At 33.5% G+C, this 17,171-nt stretch overlaps 2 protein-coding genes and 1 pseudogene across 2 annotated transcripts; 2 read left to right on the top strand and 1 right to left on the bottom strand.

Moving 5' to 3' along the window:
- Nucleotides 1–225: 225 nt before the first annotated feature.
- LOC139851548 (uncharacterized) lies at nt 226–1,710 on the top strand. The gene is made up of 4 exons (XM_071840632.1): nt 226–258; nt 345–738; nt 836–1,121; nt 1,404–1,710. Exons 1-4 carry the CDS (start codon nt 226–228, stop codon nt 1,708–1,710), a joined length of 1,020 nt encoding a protein of 339 aa, XP_071696733.1.
- Nucleotides 1,711–4,228: 2,518 nt separating this feature from the next.
- Nucleotides 4,229–5,222, top strand: LOC139851539 (2S seed storage protein-like; annotated as a pseudogene).
- A 445-nt stretch (nt 5,223–5,667) lies between these two features.
- Nucleotides 5,668–6,720, bottom strand: LOC139851529 (uncharacterized mitochondrial protein AtMg00810-like). The gene is made up of 3 exons (XM_071840617.1): nt 6,531–6,720; nt 6,076–6,431; nt 5,668–6,003 (listed from the first exon to the last, which is right to left on the bottom strand). Exons 1-3 carry the CDS (start codon nt 6,718–6,720, stop codon nt 5,668–5,670), a joined length of 882 nt encoding a protein of 293 aa, XP_071696718.1.
- Nucleotides 6,721–17,171: the final 10,451 nt, after the last annotated feature.

Genomic DNA, 17,171 nt, shown 5'->3' with positions numbered 1-17,171 from the left:
TTCCCTCTTCCGCCATCAATCATGACATCCCGTACTTTCGTCTCTACAAACAAAAACCTAACTACATCACTCTCCGAGTCTTCGAATGCCTCCGCTACCCTCACCTTCCCACCACAAACAAACTTGCTCCTCGCTCCACTCCATGTATTTTTCTTGAGTACCCTTCCAACCATCGAGGTTATCGATGTCTCGATCTTACCACTAACAAAATCATCCTCTCTCGACATGTCACCTTCGATGAGACCTGCTTCCCATTCAGTTCCATGACACCCACTTAACCACCATCTTATGACTTTCTGGACCCTCATCCGAATCTCTTATCCCGAACATTTCATCTACTACAGGAGACACAGCCTCCTACTACTGAGGCTACCGGCACCACACCCTCACCTCATCCAATTCGGGAGACACAACCTCCTTCTATTGAGGCTACCGGCACCACACCTCCACCTCATCCAATTTCGGAGATAAATCCTCCTCCTACTGAGGCTACTGACCCCACACGTCCACCTATGCCTATTTCGGAGCCACAATCTCCTCCTACTGAGGCTACATATTCCTCTACTTCTCTCTCCACTCATCCCATGATCACCCGCGTTGGTACCATCGAGCCGGTTCAACGCCTCAACCTTCACACAACCGTCATATCACCCAATCCCCGCACTGACCTTAAAGCACTTCACGGCCCTAATTGGAAACAAGCTATGACTGATGAATATAATGCTTTAATTAACAACAGTACTTGGAAACTTGTACCTCGCCCTTCGGACACGAACATAGTTCGCTCCATGTGGTTATTCAAGCACAAGTATAATGCAGACTGTAATTTGTGCAGGTATAAAGCTCGACTCGTTGCTAACGGTCGGAGCCAGAAGGTTTGGCATTGATGAGACTTTTAATCCAGTTGTTAAACCAGCATCCATACGTACGGTTCTTAGTTTGGCGGTTTCTAGACACTGGCATGTACACCAGCTAGATGTCAAGAACGCCTTTCTACACGGACATATTTCTGAGACTGTCTATATGCATCAGCCTCCCGGATTTCGCGATCCTCGATATCCAGATCATGTCTGCTTATTGCAAAAATCCTTATACGGCCTTAAGCAGGCCCCTCGCGCATGGTTTCAGCGGTTTTCTAGTTATGCTATGCGGATCGGCTTTCACCAAAGCCGTTGTAACACATCTCTTTTCATTTACAGTAAGGGATCTGATACAACCTACTTCTTTTATATGTTGATGACATTGTGTTGATTGCCTCTTCCACATGTTTACTACAGCGGATCATCACTTCCTTACATAAGGAATTTGCTATGACAGATTTGGGACCTTTGAACTACTTTCTTGGCATTACCGCGACTCGTACTGTGTCTGGAATGTTCTTATCTCACACCTTCTCGCTCCAGTGCCGAGGCAGAATATCGTGGTGTTGCAAATGTTGTTGCAGAGACTTGCTGGATTCGTAGCTTACTTCGTGAGCTGCATTGCCTTCTCACTTCAGCTACACTCGTATATTGTGAGAATGTCAGTTCTGTTTATCTAGCATCTAACCCGGTTCAACATCAACGAACCAAGCATATTGAGATTGACATTCACTTTCTCAGAGACTTGGTTGCTCGTGGACAGGTCCGCATTCTACATGTACCATCCAGATACCAGTTTGCAGACATCTTCACCAAAAGACTGTCGTATGCTTTGTTTGACGAATTTTGATCCAGTTTGAGCGTTCGAAGCACTCCCACTCCAACTGCGGGGGAATGCTAAACTAGTTATATTTATGGACCTTGTTAGCCCATGTCCCATCTAGTATTGGGCTCAGCCCACCTTATATTTATAGGGTTATTTTCTTTATATTATGGATTGTATGTAGTGTTAAGGATCATCAAAAAATAATGACTTTTTTGCTCAGTTGGTCCTTCATTTATATATGAAATTGCAATTCGAGTCCCTCAAGTTTTTTTTTGGATTTTCGAGTCCTTTAAATTGCAAAATTTAGCAATCCGAGTCCTTCCGTCGGTTTACCGTCTAAATCGACCGTTAAGTGCCATCACGTGACTAACACGTGATGTGCATTTTCGTCTTATTATATCATTCTCAGCCTTTTTTACTCTGTAGGTCCCTCATTTTTATAATGTTTAGCTACGGTGATCCCTTCTCTTTACAATTGTTGCGTTGGCGGTCCCTTCTTATATTAATAAACCGCCACATACTTTACTTGTGTTCTGGATTTAATCAAATTTTAATAACTATAAACTTATGTGAATTAATGCAACTCAATTAAGTTAATACTTCAACACTTCCTGAATCAATTTCACATTTTATATTATTCGCTGAAATCAACCAATCTGCAAAAATACAATAGTAAAAGTAGTAACCATATAGTAACAATATGAACATGATGAATACTTTTGATCCAAATTTTAGAAAGCGACATTAAACTTTAAATTTAACCAATGTAAATGAATAATTCTGATCCAGTATCCTTCCTGAATTGATCTCTACTTATCTTAAGCTAAAAGAATAATCAAGTAAAAAAATGTAGATCTGATGTGAGTATCGTAAGTTGAAAGCAACAAAAAATCAAATCAAAAATCAATTCATGAATTGAATCTGCTAAAAACCTAATACTACATACTTGTTAAAAAAATGCTCGACATAAATTTCTGTATCTAAATCAAGTTTAAAAGACCCAAATGTTAATCCGTTATGATGATTGATGAAACTTCGTTTGATGTTTAGGAACTCGGATCTGGTCTCAGTTTGTTGTTTAATCATCTAAATTATGAATCCACATATCGGTGTAGGTTAGCATAAATGAAAAAGAGTATGAACGATGAACAGTGAATCTAATGAACTTGTGATGATGTTAAATCTGAGATCCAAGGATTAGCGAGGATTATTTTGATGTTAAAAGACCTTAAACACTTCTCGATTTGATATGTGATGATCTGAGATTGAGTATTTAATGGTTGAAGGTAGATGATGAATATGAAGATGAAATGACAAATGATTTGTGAATATAAAATGAGATAAAATTTAGACGGAGGGACCACCACGCAATAATTGTAAAAGAAGGGATCAACGTAGCTAAACATTGTAAAAATGAGGGACCAACAGAGCAAAAAAAGCTGAAAATAAAATAATAAAACGAAAATGCCCATCACGTGTTAATCACGTGACGGCACTTAACGGTCGATTTAGACGGCAAATTGACGGAAGGACTCGGATTGCTAAATTTTGCAATTTAAAGGACTCGAAAATCCAAAAAATAACTTGAGGGACTCGGATTGCAATTTTGTGTATAAATGAAGGACCAACGGAGCAAAAAAGTCAAAAATAATACGCTCTCCAATTTAACAGCTTCAACTCTTTAAGTTAAGTTGTTTTTAAGGTTACTAATGTAATAGGCTCCAATTACATTTGGGCTAACTTACTACCCGTAATACTCATGAATATGTGTGAGACCCGACCTTTTAATAATGGAAAAGTAAAATTCAATGAGCTAGGATTTGGTTCATCCGAAATGTAAACATCATTGACGTCCACTTTTTATGTTCTTGAGAATTGTATGTAACAATATTGGAAGTAAAGATATTATACACAATGTGTGTATTCTCCCAAAATTTACCTAATTAAATTTTATAGCGTCGCTATAACAAAACTTTAAATAAATTACACTATTCAATTTAAATGACTACAACAATTTGATGTAAGGGTGGCTTAGCCACGGGGCATATATACCCGTTTTCTATTTAAATCGACATATATATACTCTCCAAAGTTTAAGTTTGATGTCAATTTACTTTTCGATTCTTAAACATCGATTGAACTAAAGAAATTAACAAGAGAATTCAACAACTCATCGAGCATAACCATAAATCATCTAAGTTGTAACTTAATTTAATCATAATGGGCATATATATCTGACAAGCTTATTTTGGACTCTTCTCTATATGGTTATTAACATCTTGTATCAATAACGTAAATCAATTTGAAGCCATTTCACCTAAAAATTATCACAAGGTCCTGTATCATCTCGTTCATCTTGCATCATTTAAAAACTCGTACGTGTTTTCCCACAACTTTTAAACGTCACCACCTATCAAATCCTTTACTCCACGTGTGCAACCCCATGCAAACCTTCCAAATACTCAAAGCCACCATAAATACCCACCATATATCACCACTTCAAATCACACCTCAAACACGTACAATACCATCACTACTCACAATGGCAAAGTTACTTGCTCTCGCATTCGCTTTCACCGCCCTCGTAGCCTTTGCTACCGCCCACACAACCATCGTCACCACCACCTTCGAAGACGAGAATCCAATCTCTTCCCGTCAACAATGCACCCGTCAACTTCATGGACAACAACTGAACGTATGTCAACAATACCTTCAACAGAGTATCCAGAGTCCATTTGAAGCAAACCATCGTCAATTTTAAGGCCAACGCCTACAACAACAGTGCTGCAACCAGCTCCAAAACATTGACGAACAATGCCAGTGTGAGGCCGTGAAACAAGTGTTCCAAGATGTCCAGCACATGCAGGGACAACAAGGTGGACGTTTCGGTGCTCAACGAGTCGGACAGTTGAGGCAAAAGGCTCAACAGCTTCCTAACCAATGCAACCTTCAAACCAGTCGCCAATGCCAACTCGGAAACATCAGCACCCTCATCACCACTGTCACCGATGAGGACAACTACTCCCGCATCCAAAGCTCACAGTAATGCAGCGAAGTCCAAGGACGACAATTTAACCAATGCCAAAGGTATAGTTATCATTCTCAATAATAATAAAAATATGATAACTACATATATATTTAGGGATTTTTTTGTCTTATATATGATTCTAGTACTTATGTGTATATTTGCATATATATATATATATATATATATATATATATATATATATATATATATATATATATATATATGTAGGTACATGCAATATTACCAACAACGACCAACTAGCCCATACACCTGAGAAGCAATATCACCAGAACTCAGAAGCTGTTGCGACGAGATTCAAAATGTGGAACGAGAGTGCTAGTGTGAAGCCATGCAGGAGGTTTATGAGCAGGCCTTGAGTCAGCAATCACAACAAGAAAGTCGTCGTGGTGGAGCAGATCCAGAGATAGTGCAGAGAGGGATTTTGAAAATGCAGATTGCATGCAAATTGCAATACCCACAATGCACAATCCCATCTGCAATGTTTTGAAGTGGACCGAACGAACGAGCGAATTAATTGAATAAATAATAAAATGGTTTCGCATCTCTAGTCGATTGTTAAGGTTTCTGGTCGGCTTTGAGATGGAATCGAGAAGTTTTCAAAATCATAACAATACTATGCACATGTGTGGCTATTTATCTCACGTGTAAATTAAATAATGTAGCTTTCAACGTTTGTTTATGCATGCATAAATAAAATGATTGCTCTAGTCTTTTTCACCTGTTTCTTTAAGCTAATTGATTAAGATAAAAAAAAAGTGTGCCATGTTCAATTCCATGTGTTAAACCACTTTTTTTTTTTTTTTTGGGATATTGATTACTATATAGGGTTTTGTAAAACACACTTAATTGTGTGTGTATGGTGTATCATTCACGTATATATAATACAATATGTAACAACTAGCCAAAATTGTAGAGATACATACAATCTACAACTAAATTAAAAGATATACAATATATTGATTACTACGATTGTCACACAAGATAGTTGGACGACCTGATGGTAAAACATGTAAGTCGCGAAGAAGATGAGTCAACCAAACAATCTCAGCAGCAGTGTTAGCCAAAGCTCGATATTCAGATTCGCAACTCGAGCGGGCAACAGTAGGTTGTTTCTTTGCGCTCCATGAGACAAGATTTCCACCAAGAAAAATAGAGTAACCATAAGTGAAACGAAGAGTTTCAATGCATCTAGTCCAATCAGCATCAGAATATCCCAAAATATTTGGTGAAGATGCATGCGAAAAGGATAAACCATAAGACAAAGTGCCCTTAACATATCACAAAATTCGTTTAAATGCCTGAAAATGATCTTGTGTTGGTGCATGGAGAAACTGACTTACCTGATTAACCGCATAGGAGATATCAGGACGAGTAATGGTGAGGTATTGTAATGCGCCAACAAGAGATCTATACTGAGTAGGATTATCAAACAATACACCCTGACTTGTAAAATAAGTAGAAGTCGAAAGAGTTGTTGCCGAAGGTTTGACATCCAAGAGACGAGCACGAGTTAAAATGTCATATGCATATTTCGATTGGCTCAAGAAAATACCAGAATCATGATAAGAAACCTCAAGTTCAAGAAAATAATTAAGTTTACCGAGATCTCTAATCTGAAATTCCTTGTTGAGTCGAGTGATAAAGTGTCGAACAAGAGAAGCATTGTTACATGTCAGGCTAATATCATCGACATAGACTAAGAGATAAAGAAGATGTGCATCTTTCTTAAACACAAATAGAGAAGTATCATATCAACTGCAAGTGAAACCAAGAGAAATAAGAAACGAACTCAAACGTTGAAACCATGCCCCTGGAGCCTGTTTGAAACCATATAAAGCTTTCTTCAAATGACAAACATGATTAGGAAATCTGGGATCCACAAAACCTGGTGGTTGTTTCATATAAACAACATCTGATAAGTTTCCATTTAGGAAGGCATTCTTTACATCAAGTTGATGAAGTGGCCATTTATTTAGAACTGCCATGGAAAGAATGATTCGAACAGTGGACGCTTTGACTACAGGACTGAAAGTAGTAGATTAGTCGATGCCAGGAATCTGAGTAAAACCTTGAGCCACAAGACGAGCTATGTATTTATCAATAGAACCATCGGCAAGAAATTTAATCCTAAAACCCCACTTAGAACCGACAATATTTTGTTTCGATGGTCGAGGTATCAACTCCCAAGTAACATTAAGCTTTAATGCCTTCATTTCATCACACATAGCGCAAACCACTTTGGAACTTTAGAAGCAGTTTTAAACCCTTTTGGCTCTTTGATGGAAAAAGAGCATAATGTAATGCGGAGGTTTGAACATGAGAAAGATCCGCAAAATGAAGTGGTTTGAATATACCAACTTTTAAGCGAGTAACCATAGGATGTGTTGAAGTATTGGTTGTAACAAGTATAGTAGGTGGTGTGGGAGGTGGTGAGGGTGGCGACGGGGGTGGAGGTGAGGGTTATGGTGATGGTTGAGCATGAGGCTGGTGCGATGGTGGCGAGATAGGAGATTGTAGTGGAGGAGGTATCTATGAAGAATCATCACATATATCACATGATGATGGAGTGGCAGTGGGTGGAGTCATAATAGTGGGTGAATGCGGAGAAGGTGAACTAGGTATAGGATAGTCATCACAAAAGGTGGAAAGAAGAGGCATAGCTGTGGATGACTGACCTTTAAATGGAAAACAAGCTCATCAAACTGAGCATGCCGAGTAATGTAAATCCGTTTAGTAGCAAGATCAAGGCATTTGTATCCTTTGTGTTGAGAGCTATACCCGATGAAACACAAGGAGCACTGCGAGGGGCAAGCTTATGGGAAGAGTAGTCCCTTAAATAAGGGAAAACACAACATCCAAACACTCAAAAATTGCCATAGTTTGGTGTAGTAGAAAAAAGTAGCTCTTAGGGCTATTTGTGTTCAAGAAGCTGTGTAGGAAAACGATTTATTATGTAGACAGAAGAATTGAAGGCATGAGTCCAATAAGCTGCTGGTACATGAGCATTAAACATTATGGCCAAACCAGTTTCCGTAATATGTCTATGTTTGCGTTCAGCTCGTCCGTTTTACTGAGGAGTATATGGACAAGAAAGACGATGGTGAGTACCATTTATAGATAATAAATTGCGAACTTAACTGTTAGTAAATTTAGTGCCACCATCTGACTGAAAAGTTTTAATTTTACAGGAGAACTATGTTTGGACTAAAGCAACGAATGCCTCAAATATACTGCAAAATTCAGATTTTGCCTTCATGGGATAAAACCATGTAAACCTGGAATAATCATCAATAAATATAACATAGTAACGAAAACCATCAACAGATGTAACAGGTGATGGACCCCACAAGTCACAGTGAATTAAGTCCAAGACATGTAAAGAACGTTTTAAATTGAGATCAAATGGTAATCGTTTACTCTTTGCTAATTGACATGAAGAATATAAACCAGGGCTCGGTAAAACAGAAGCAATAGAAAGACAATCGAGTTTATTTAAAACAGAAATAATATCATTCCACACATGCCCTAATCGACTATGTCATAACTCAAAAGATGCTTGAATCCTTTTTGAAGAAATCTTGGCTAAAAAGGCTTGATGACTTTTCTGTAATACGTATAGCCCATTCCTACGTCTTCCTGTTGCTAGAGTTTCTTTGGAATGATGGTTCTGAATAAAGAACACAGGATTAGAAAATAAAATATCAACTTGATTATCTTGTATAAGTTTACTAACAAAAAGTAAGTTCTTTTTTATTTTTGGTACAACAAGAACATCAAGAAGAGATATATGCGGTGTTAAACAAATGTTACCAACATGCGAAACATGAGTATTTTCACCATTAGCAAAGGAAACGAAATCATTACCAGAGTAGGGAGAAGCATTGTCAAGATTAGTGGCATTAGGTGTCATGTGTGTAATGACCCGGAAATTTTTGACTAATTTTAAACCAAACTCTCGATACGATTTAATATTTTTAGCGCGATAAGAAAAGTCTGATAGGTTGAGTCTCAAAAATTTTGAACTGCTTCATATATTCAATCACCCTTCGACTAGTTCCAACGATTCACGAACAATTGTTTGTAAATAAATAAATATAGATATATATGTATAAATAAAAATATAAGTAAATATAATGATTTGAAATAATAAAAACACAATTTAATTACTTGAATTAAAATGAATCTATATATATACATGTATATGAATTCTATATATAGTTAATATTATATATATAATGTAATACATACAAAATATGTAAATATTAAATATATGTTATTATATATGTATTAAATATTACATAATTAATAATATGTAATATTAATATAATAATTTTAATTACAAGAAAAATATAAATGTTATACTTATTACTTTCATTATTATTGTTAACATCAATATTATTAATATGATTATCATATTTAGTATTATTATTATTAATAGACAGTAATACAATTTACTAGTATTATCATTAATAATAATATTATTATTATTATTATTTTTATTACTCTTATTCTTAGTATTATTTTGATATTATTATTATTATTATTATTACTTCTATTATTATTAGTAATTTTATTAGTTCTAATATTACTAACAATATTAATATTAATATATTTATATTTGTTTATTAATAAGATTAAATGTTATAAATTATAACAGATACATAATTGGATTCATTTTCCTTTCACAATCAAACTTTCGTGAATTACATTTCCTTTTTGATTAAATCCTTTATTACATTCATTTAAATCGTACAAATCAATTGAAATTAAACCATTCGTATCTGTTTTATTCTTCTTCTTTTGTTTTGATCTTATTTTTCTTCTGACACAAATTGATTCTCTGTCTACCACTTCCTCGCTGCAAAACAATCAAGATCAAAATTGTTAGCTGTCAATAACAGTTAAAGTGTACGAATCCGTTGCAAGTCTCTATCTATTTCTGTTTTTTTCTTTCCTTCTCCTACTTAAGATTCTTCATCGATCTCAATTAAACACTACAAAACAAACAGATACAAAATTTTGAGATATTGATATCAAATGTAGTACAAATCTGTTAGCCATCACTTTCTACTTTCTATTCTTTTTCTTCTTGATTGATTCTTCTGGTCGATTGCTTCCAAGCTATATAACAAAATCTGTTAGAAATAAATATCAAATGAGTGTACGAATTTGTTACATGTCACTGTCTATTTTATTTTTCTTTCCTGACTTATTCTGCTGGAATATCATATCGACATCTTCTTCAATATAAAAGAATTCGATTGTACCTTTGAGTTCTATTTTCAATCACTCAAATGCACAATATATATATATTCGCTACTGCAATGGTAAAAAGGAAAAACAGAAATATTTAAGATACATATACATATTACTTACACATATATAAACACCCACCTCGGGTATCACCTTTGACCACCATCGACAACCATCACTCCACCACATTCATCCGACACCTTGAATCATCACCAAAGTTAAACGGCAGCTGTTATTCTTCCTATTTGAACACCCAGCTTGCCATCTTCTAACAATCATCACCATGAGAAGCACTACTATTACGGTTTTTCTGTTTCTTGTTTAGCCACTCAAAATCGTCACCCCTACACCATTCCTTCTTATGTTTAAATTAATCACCATGAAGCTCACCACCCATCTTATTCCTTTCACGGCTGCAACCACAGAACCATCACTCTCTCTCATCTCTCTCTCTCTTGCAATTCACGACTCCTGTTGCATTTTATTTTATTTTTCGCTACAGCAGCCTGTTAGATCCTCTATTGCAACCGAAACCTAAAACCATTATTGCTGTTTTGATCAAAAGTAGTTGGTCGCCGATATAACATATCTGCTTGGCTTTTATTCCTTTTGAAAACACCACACAAGCACTATATATGCCTGTCATAATAATTCAAACTGCCTTTGCATATTATATTTTTTTCTGCCGACAATCACCAACCAAATAACCCCACACTTGAATTATTAAGGGAGATAGTGGAGATGCACGTTAGCTGGCAATGAAAACCTCACGTATACCCACTATATGCTGACTTCCGCAAATGCAACATATAATCAAGTTTAAATGGGCTGTTACTTAAACTTTTAAGTGGACTGCATGCTGTGACCCATTTAACATATTAACGATTCATACAAATTTAATTTCTTTTGGGCCGAAGTAAACCCTGACCATTGCAGAAGGATGAACCTGGAAGCAGTTAAAGTTTGAAGTAACATGATTTTATTGTTGCTATTAGTAAACGAAAACTATAAACCCCAACAACCTGATGCCGCTACTGTTTTACTCATAATCGAAAATTATGATGATGATGTGAAGATAATGATTCGGTAACATGATTAATCATGTTAATAATAATAATGATAATGATTTAGATGAATTAGGTTATTGATGATGATGATACGCGATGTAAATAGTTATGATGATGATGCGTGTAATATGAGGATGATGGTAATATGGATATGATCATAATTAGGATATGATAATGATGAGAGGTTAAGATGATGATGATGATGTGTTAAGACGATAATGATGTAGGTGATGGTAATCGAATATGAAGAATAATGATGATGATTGATAATGGATACCACGATGGAAGGGGAAAAAGGAGAAGGAGGCTGTATAAAATAGTTCCTATACAGCCGATTGATTTTTTTTATATGAATCCTAAATTGAACTATTAAAGGGTCAAATTATGGGCTGCCATTTTCCTGTTGGGCCGAGAAATTGGGTGTGACATTGGGCTGTGATAATGTTTAGTTATTGGGCCGTATATGAATTAGATGGATGGGAATTCCTGTTGGGCCAAAACAAAAACGGGTTTTATATATTTAAACTCTGATTTAAATCAGAAAAACATAAACAGCTCAATGGTTAGGAGGTGTGTTGTGTTAGCGGGACGTCGCGGGTTCAAACCAGGACTTGGGCATTTTTTTTAGGGATACTTCTTTGAGGTTCGTGAATCCGAGGCCAACCTTGCATTGTTCAGTTCCGTCGTATGCATATTTTTACTACAAAATATCGTACCGTGAGTTCATTTACTCACTTTTACTCTTTATATTTTTGGGACTGAGAATACATGCACTGTTTTTAAAACTATTTTATTAAATGCTTTTGAAATATATTTTGAACAGCGAATATCTGAAATGCTTTTATAAAGGTTTGACGAGATAGACACAAGCAAAACATTCCTCGAATGAATTATTATGCAGACAGAAGTTCTGCAGATTATTATTGAATTATGTAGACATGATAATTGCCACCACTGAATTATGTGGACATGATAATTGCCACCATTGAATTATGTGGACATGATAATTGCCACCATTGAATTATGTGGACATGATAATTGCCACCAATTGATGTGAATGTTATGTATCGAGAGAATGATTTTTATACACAGGTTATGTGTATTAGTTTTTTTGCACGAGATATGTGTACGGTTACTAAGATTTATGAAAATGGATTTCGTACACGAGAAAGGCGTACTGTATTTAAAAGATATCGCATGTACATTACAGGTGGGTGTAGGATTCGGACCCATTTGTACCATGCAACATTTAAATCTCGTGGTCTATCAAAATGATGAATTTTTTTTATTTTATGATAAACCTATGAACTCACCAACCTTTTGGTTGACACTTGAAAGCATGTTTATTCTCAGGTATGAAAGAAATCTTCCGCTGTGCATTTGCTCATTTTAAAGACATTATTTGGAGTCGATCATCGCAATGGGACCAGATGTTGGTAACTTCGTCCAGATGGATTAGGACGGGGTATGACATGTGGTATCAGAGCGGTGGTCTTAGCGAACCAGGTCTTGCATTAGTGTGTCTAACTGATAGTTGTTTAGATGCATTAGTGAGTCTGGACTTCGACCATGTCTGCATGTCAAAAGTTTTGCTTATCATTTCGTGTCAAAAATTACCTGCTTATCATCCTTAGAAAATTACCTGCTTATCATTCTTAGTCTAGACACGTTTTACTGCATTGACTGTATGAATAGTGTATAGACAAAATTCATATCTTAGCGTATCTGCTAATTCATATCTTAGCGTATCTGTTACTGTAAACTTTGCCTAGTATATTCCGTGAATTCCTCCGTAATCTACGTAATCTTTTATTCTATATATATAGATATTCTATATAATTAGAATACCACCCGATAGTCGAAAATCATTTTATATCGAAAACTCCTTTACTCATTCGTACAAAATGGAACTCGTCACTAGTTCAAGATTCTTCAGAACCCGACAGCTATTCCGTCATGGATGTTCACCTAAGCTCCGAAAGCAGCGTCACCAGAATGAATTAACTAATCAGCCATCCCTAATTCATCTGATGGGTTCGTAACCTACTTAATTATTGGAGACAAGAAGAATGTGATCCTTTCCATCCACCATATTGCCCTCTTGGCGAAGAACCTAAAGCACTTACCTGCGAACCTATCCGAAACACTATTTTCAGCCTCATTTCCAGAGTATCTCGTCACGACTATATATTATCTAAAATTCTAGATCTTATTCATCCACTCGTCCGAACTGACAATCATCCCGGAGTAATAGAAGAAGTCAACGAGCTACACGCTCGGGTGGTGACTTTGGAGAATGTGGTGCAAAATTTACTAGCTTCAGCAACATCACCGGCACCAAAAGTACCATCAGTAATAGCACCAGTACCATCAACAATCCATGCCTCAACATCACAATCTATACCTCGAGCATAATCTTCATTCTACATCTTGTTCTACATCGATTATCTTCGTCCTCCGTATCGTTCTACATCATTTTCTTCGTTCTTCATGGCGATAATGTAATCTCTAATGTTTTAGAGATTATGTATTCTAGTTCTAACGGTAAATCAAATGAGTTTAATATTATATTGATTCATTAAATCCATGATTACATCTGAAGAAAATATATATGTATATATATTTTCATAAAGATTTTAATTAAAAATTCTGTTGTAGAAACTGTTAATGGTGAAAATATTTTAACGGGTAGGTAATACCCTAGGAATATTTAGATTTCACATTAATAAGTTACACAGTACATTCTTCAAATCCGATTAAACAGTCATTTACTATCCTACTTACAACCACATATATATAGGTATCCGTTTATCCACGAATAACCATTTTCATTCCAATTCAATTTCATATTCGGATTTTGACCGATCAGAATCCAAGTCAAGATTTGACAAGTGGCATAATGAAGAAAATAACGGACAAAATAAAATTTATTTGTAACCAATTAATTAACTTCGTAAAAACTTTAAACCTATACTAACCTTGGACTATTGGACTACTAACTTTGGACAATTAAAAAGTATTAAAAGAGTAGGAAATATTAATTACAACACATTTTAATTTAAAATATCGTTAATAAGTTACATCTTCTACCGTTAAACATTTCTTCAAGTTTGCCACTTGATTTCATCTTAAACATCCTATATATCTTGATGATTACAACTTGCGTTCAAACTCTTCGAAATTCTTGAAACACCACGGATTAATAACCAATGATTCAGATATGAGAATATTGATGAAACAGTATAAACGGCTAAAAGTCTTAGAAGACGGGAGTTTGATAACAAAAGAATGGCACGTTGGAAAAGCACGGAAAAAAAAGAGATTGAAATCTTCTTTTTTCATCATAAACACCTTCAATATTTCTATGATATAGTTATACCTTCCTTAGTTGTAAATATCCTCAACATTTCTGAAGGTATCTTTATATCATTCACATTCGTAAATTACCTTCACCGTCATTCTATCCTTGATATATCATATCGAAAACTGCTCTGACTTCTAAATTTAGTGAAACCTTAGAAGTTTTAAATCCTTGGATATTCTTAAGTAATATTGGAATGAAAGCATGAGTTAATGTAATATAATGACACTTGATCAACGTGATTATATTACAATAAGTCATGCAGAAGTTCTAATGGATTGTGATGATGGTAATACTTGATCAACATTACCATCACCACAAACCGTGTTACTTGACTTGTATTCATCATGGACCATGTTATTTGATTCGAATTCATCATGAAACTGAACTTGACCCAAAAAGGGCATTCATAAAACTATCTGTGTTTCCACCTCGAGGAAATCTGTAATCTTATCATTATTCTTCGTTGAAATATTCTTAGAAGACTAAAATTTTTCTATTAAGAATTCTGAGTTCAAATCTGGTACTAAAACATTCTCGATTTCAATTCCAACTTTCACCACTAAAATTTCGGGACGAAATTTCTTTAACTGGTAGGTAGTGTAATGACCCGTAAATTTTCGACTAATTTTAAACCAAACTCTCGATACGATTTAATATTTTTAACGCGATAAGAAAAGTCTGATAGGTTGAGTCTCAAAAATTTTGAACTGTTTCATATATTCAATCACCCTTCGACTAGTTCCAACGATTCACGAACAATTGTTTGTAAATAAATAAATATAGATATATATGTATGTATGTATAAATAAAAATATAAGTAAATATAATGATTTGAAATAATAAAAACACAATTTAATTATTTGAATTAAAATGAATCTATATATATACAAGTATATGTGATGACCCGGAAATTTCTGACCAAATTTAAACTTAATTTGATTATGATTCTGACACGATAAACAAAGTCTGTAATGTTGAGTCTCAAAATGTTTGAACCCTTTTATATATATTGAATTACCCTGTGACTATTTCCAATGATTCACGAACCATTAATTGTAATAGAAATTGTATATATAAATAATTATATATGAGAATAATTATATATTATAAAGTAAACTATTATGTGATTAGTTACAATGAAAGGTAGCTTAAGATAACTTAAAAACTTGTTATTTAAAACTGTTTAGTTATTTAAGAGTATTTTGAGTGTAAATGATTTTGAATAAAGTATTAAATGTATACTTGAGCTAAATTGTTACAGATTATATATAGTTAATATTTAAGACATGATTGTATATATAGTAACTGAAATATATATATGATTTCTATATATAATTGTTAATTGTATGTATATTAAATTGTATAAATATTAAATTGTATAAATATTAAATATTCAAAATATGATATGATATATATATATATATATATATATATATATATATATATATATATATATATATATATATATATATATATATATATATATATATATATATATATATATATATATATATATATATATATATATATATATATATACACTATGAAATGTTACATAATCTATAATATGTAATACTTATAAATTAAGAATATTTGTTATAACAATATTGTTATTACCCTTAATATTAATATTAATACTAGTGTTATTAATATTAATTTAAATATAATATATAAATACGAATTTTATATATAAAACGTTATAGTATTATTATTACTAATATTAGTATTTTCATTAAAAATATCAGTATTATTATAATTAATATTACTATTATTAATATTAATATTGATATAAATTTTATAACTATTATTACCAACATCATTAATAATAATATTATTATTGTTATTATTATAGATTTTTTTTTTGTTAATATTAATTATGATATTAAAAGTATTATAGTTATAACCATTTATTAATTAGTTGTTATATATAAATATAGATACATATATACGATATATATAAATACTGATAATTATAAGTATATACAGATATATATAAAATAGATATATATTATACTGACATATATACACCAATAATTAGTATTATTTTTGTATTAATAATTAATAAGATAATCATACGTATTTATACATAAGAGATACCAGATGCTGTTTTACATCAACATCGACTATATTAGATTGGTACTTCTTGTCCTAAAATTCATATCCTATCGTGATCATAGTACAAATCAGTTGGTAAACAGATTCGATTTTCTCTTGTTTTTATTTAATTGTTCTGTTCTTGTATTTGTCTGATTGAGAAATTGATACCACGTCCATTATTAAATCGATCAAAATCAGTGTAAAAGACACCAGACGATCTACATTATCAGTTAACAAATTCAATTACATTTTACAGTTTGTAAATTTTCGAATTCAAACCCAAAATTGAAGAACACCCGTTTACTACCTCTGTTCCTAAACTTTTATTCAAAAACTTTGAATTCGAAAACATTTTTAAAATTCTTAAATGCAGTTATGTTGGAGATTAATTACTAAAACTATCTGCAAAATCTCAACTCTCAATTCTTTATATCGAACTTGAATTTTGGAGTCAAACTTTTTATATCAAAAGTCAAACAATTTGTTCATTACGAAATTCGTGTTTGATTTAATGTTTCTGTTGAAATTAATAACTCCTAAGGATTCTAGGAGTAAATTGCAAACTATTTTATGTAGTAATCACGAGCTAAAACAGCCTTTAAATCCAAAATCAAGAATTGAGTTTGGTGTGTTCTTCGTAAGTCTGTACAGACTT

The sequence above is a fragment of the Rutidosis leptorrhynchoides genome, chromosome 1, assembly GCF_046630445.1.
Source record: "Rutidosis leptorrhynchoides isolate AG116_Rl617_1_P2 chromosome 1, CSIRO_AGI_Rlap_v1, whole genome shotgun sequence".
NCBI classification, from domain to species: Eukaryota; Viridiplantae; Streptophyta; class Magnoliopsida; order Asterales; family Asteraceae; genus Rutidosis; species Rutidosis leptorrhynchoides.
The sequence above is the reverse complement of the archived record's forward strand: the minus strand, read 5'-3'. Positions and strand labels throughout refer to the sequence as shown.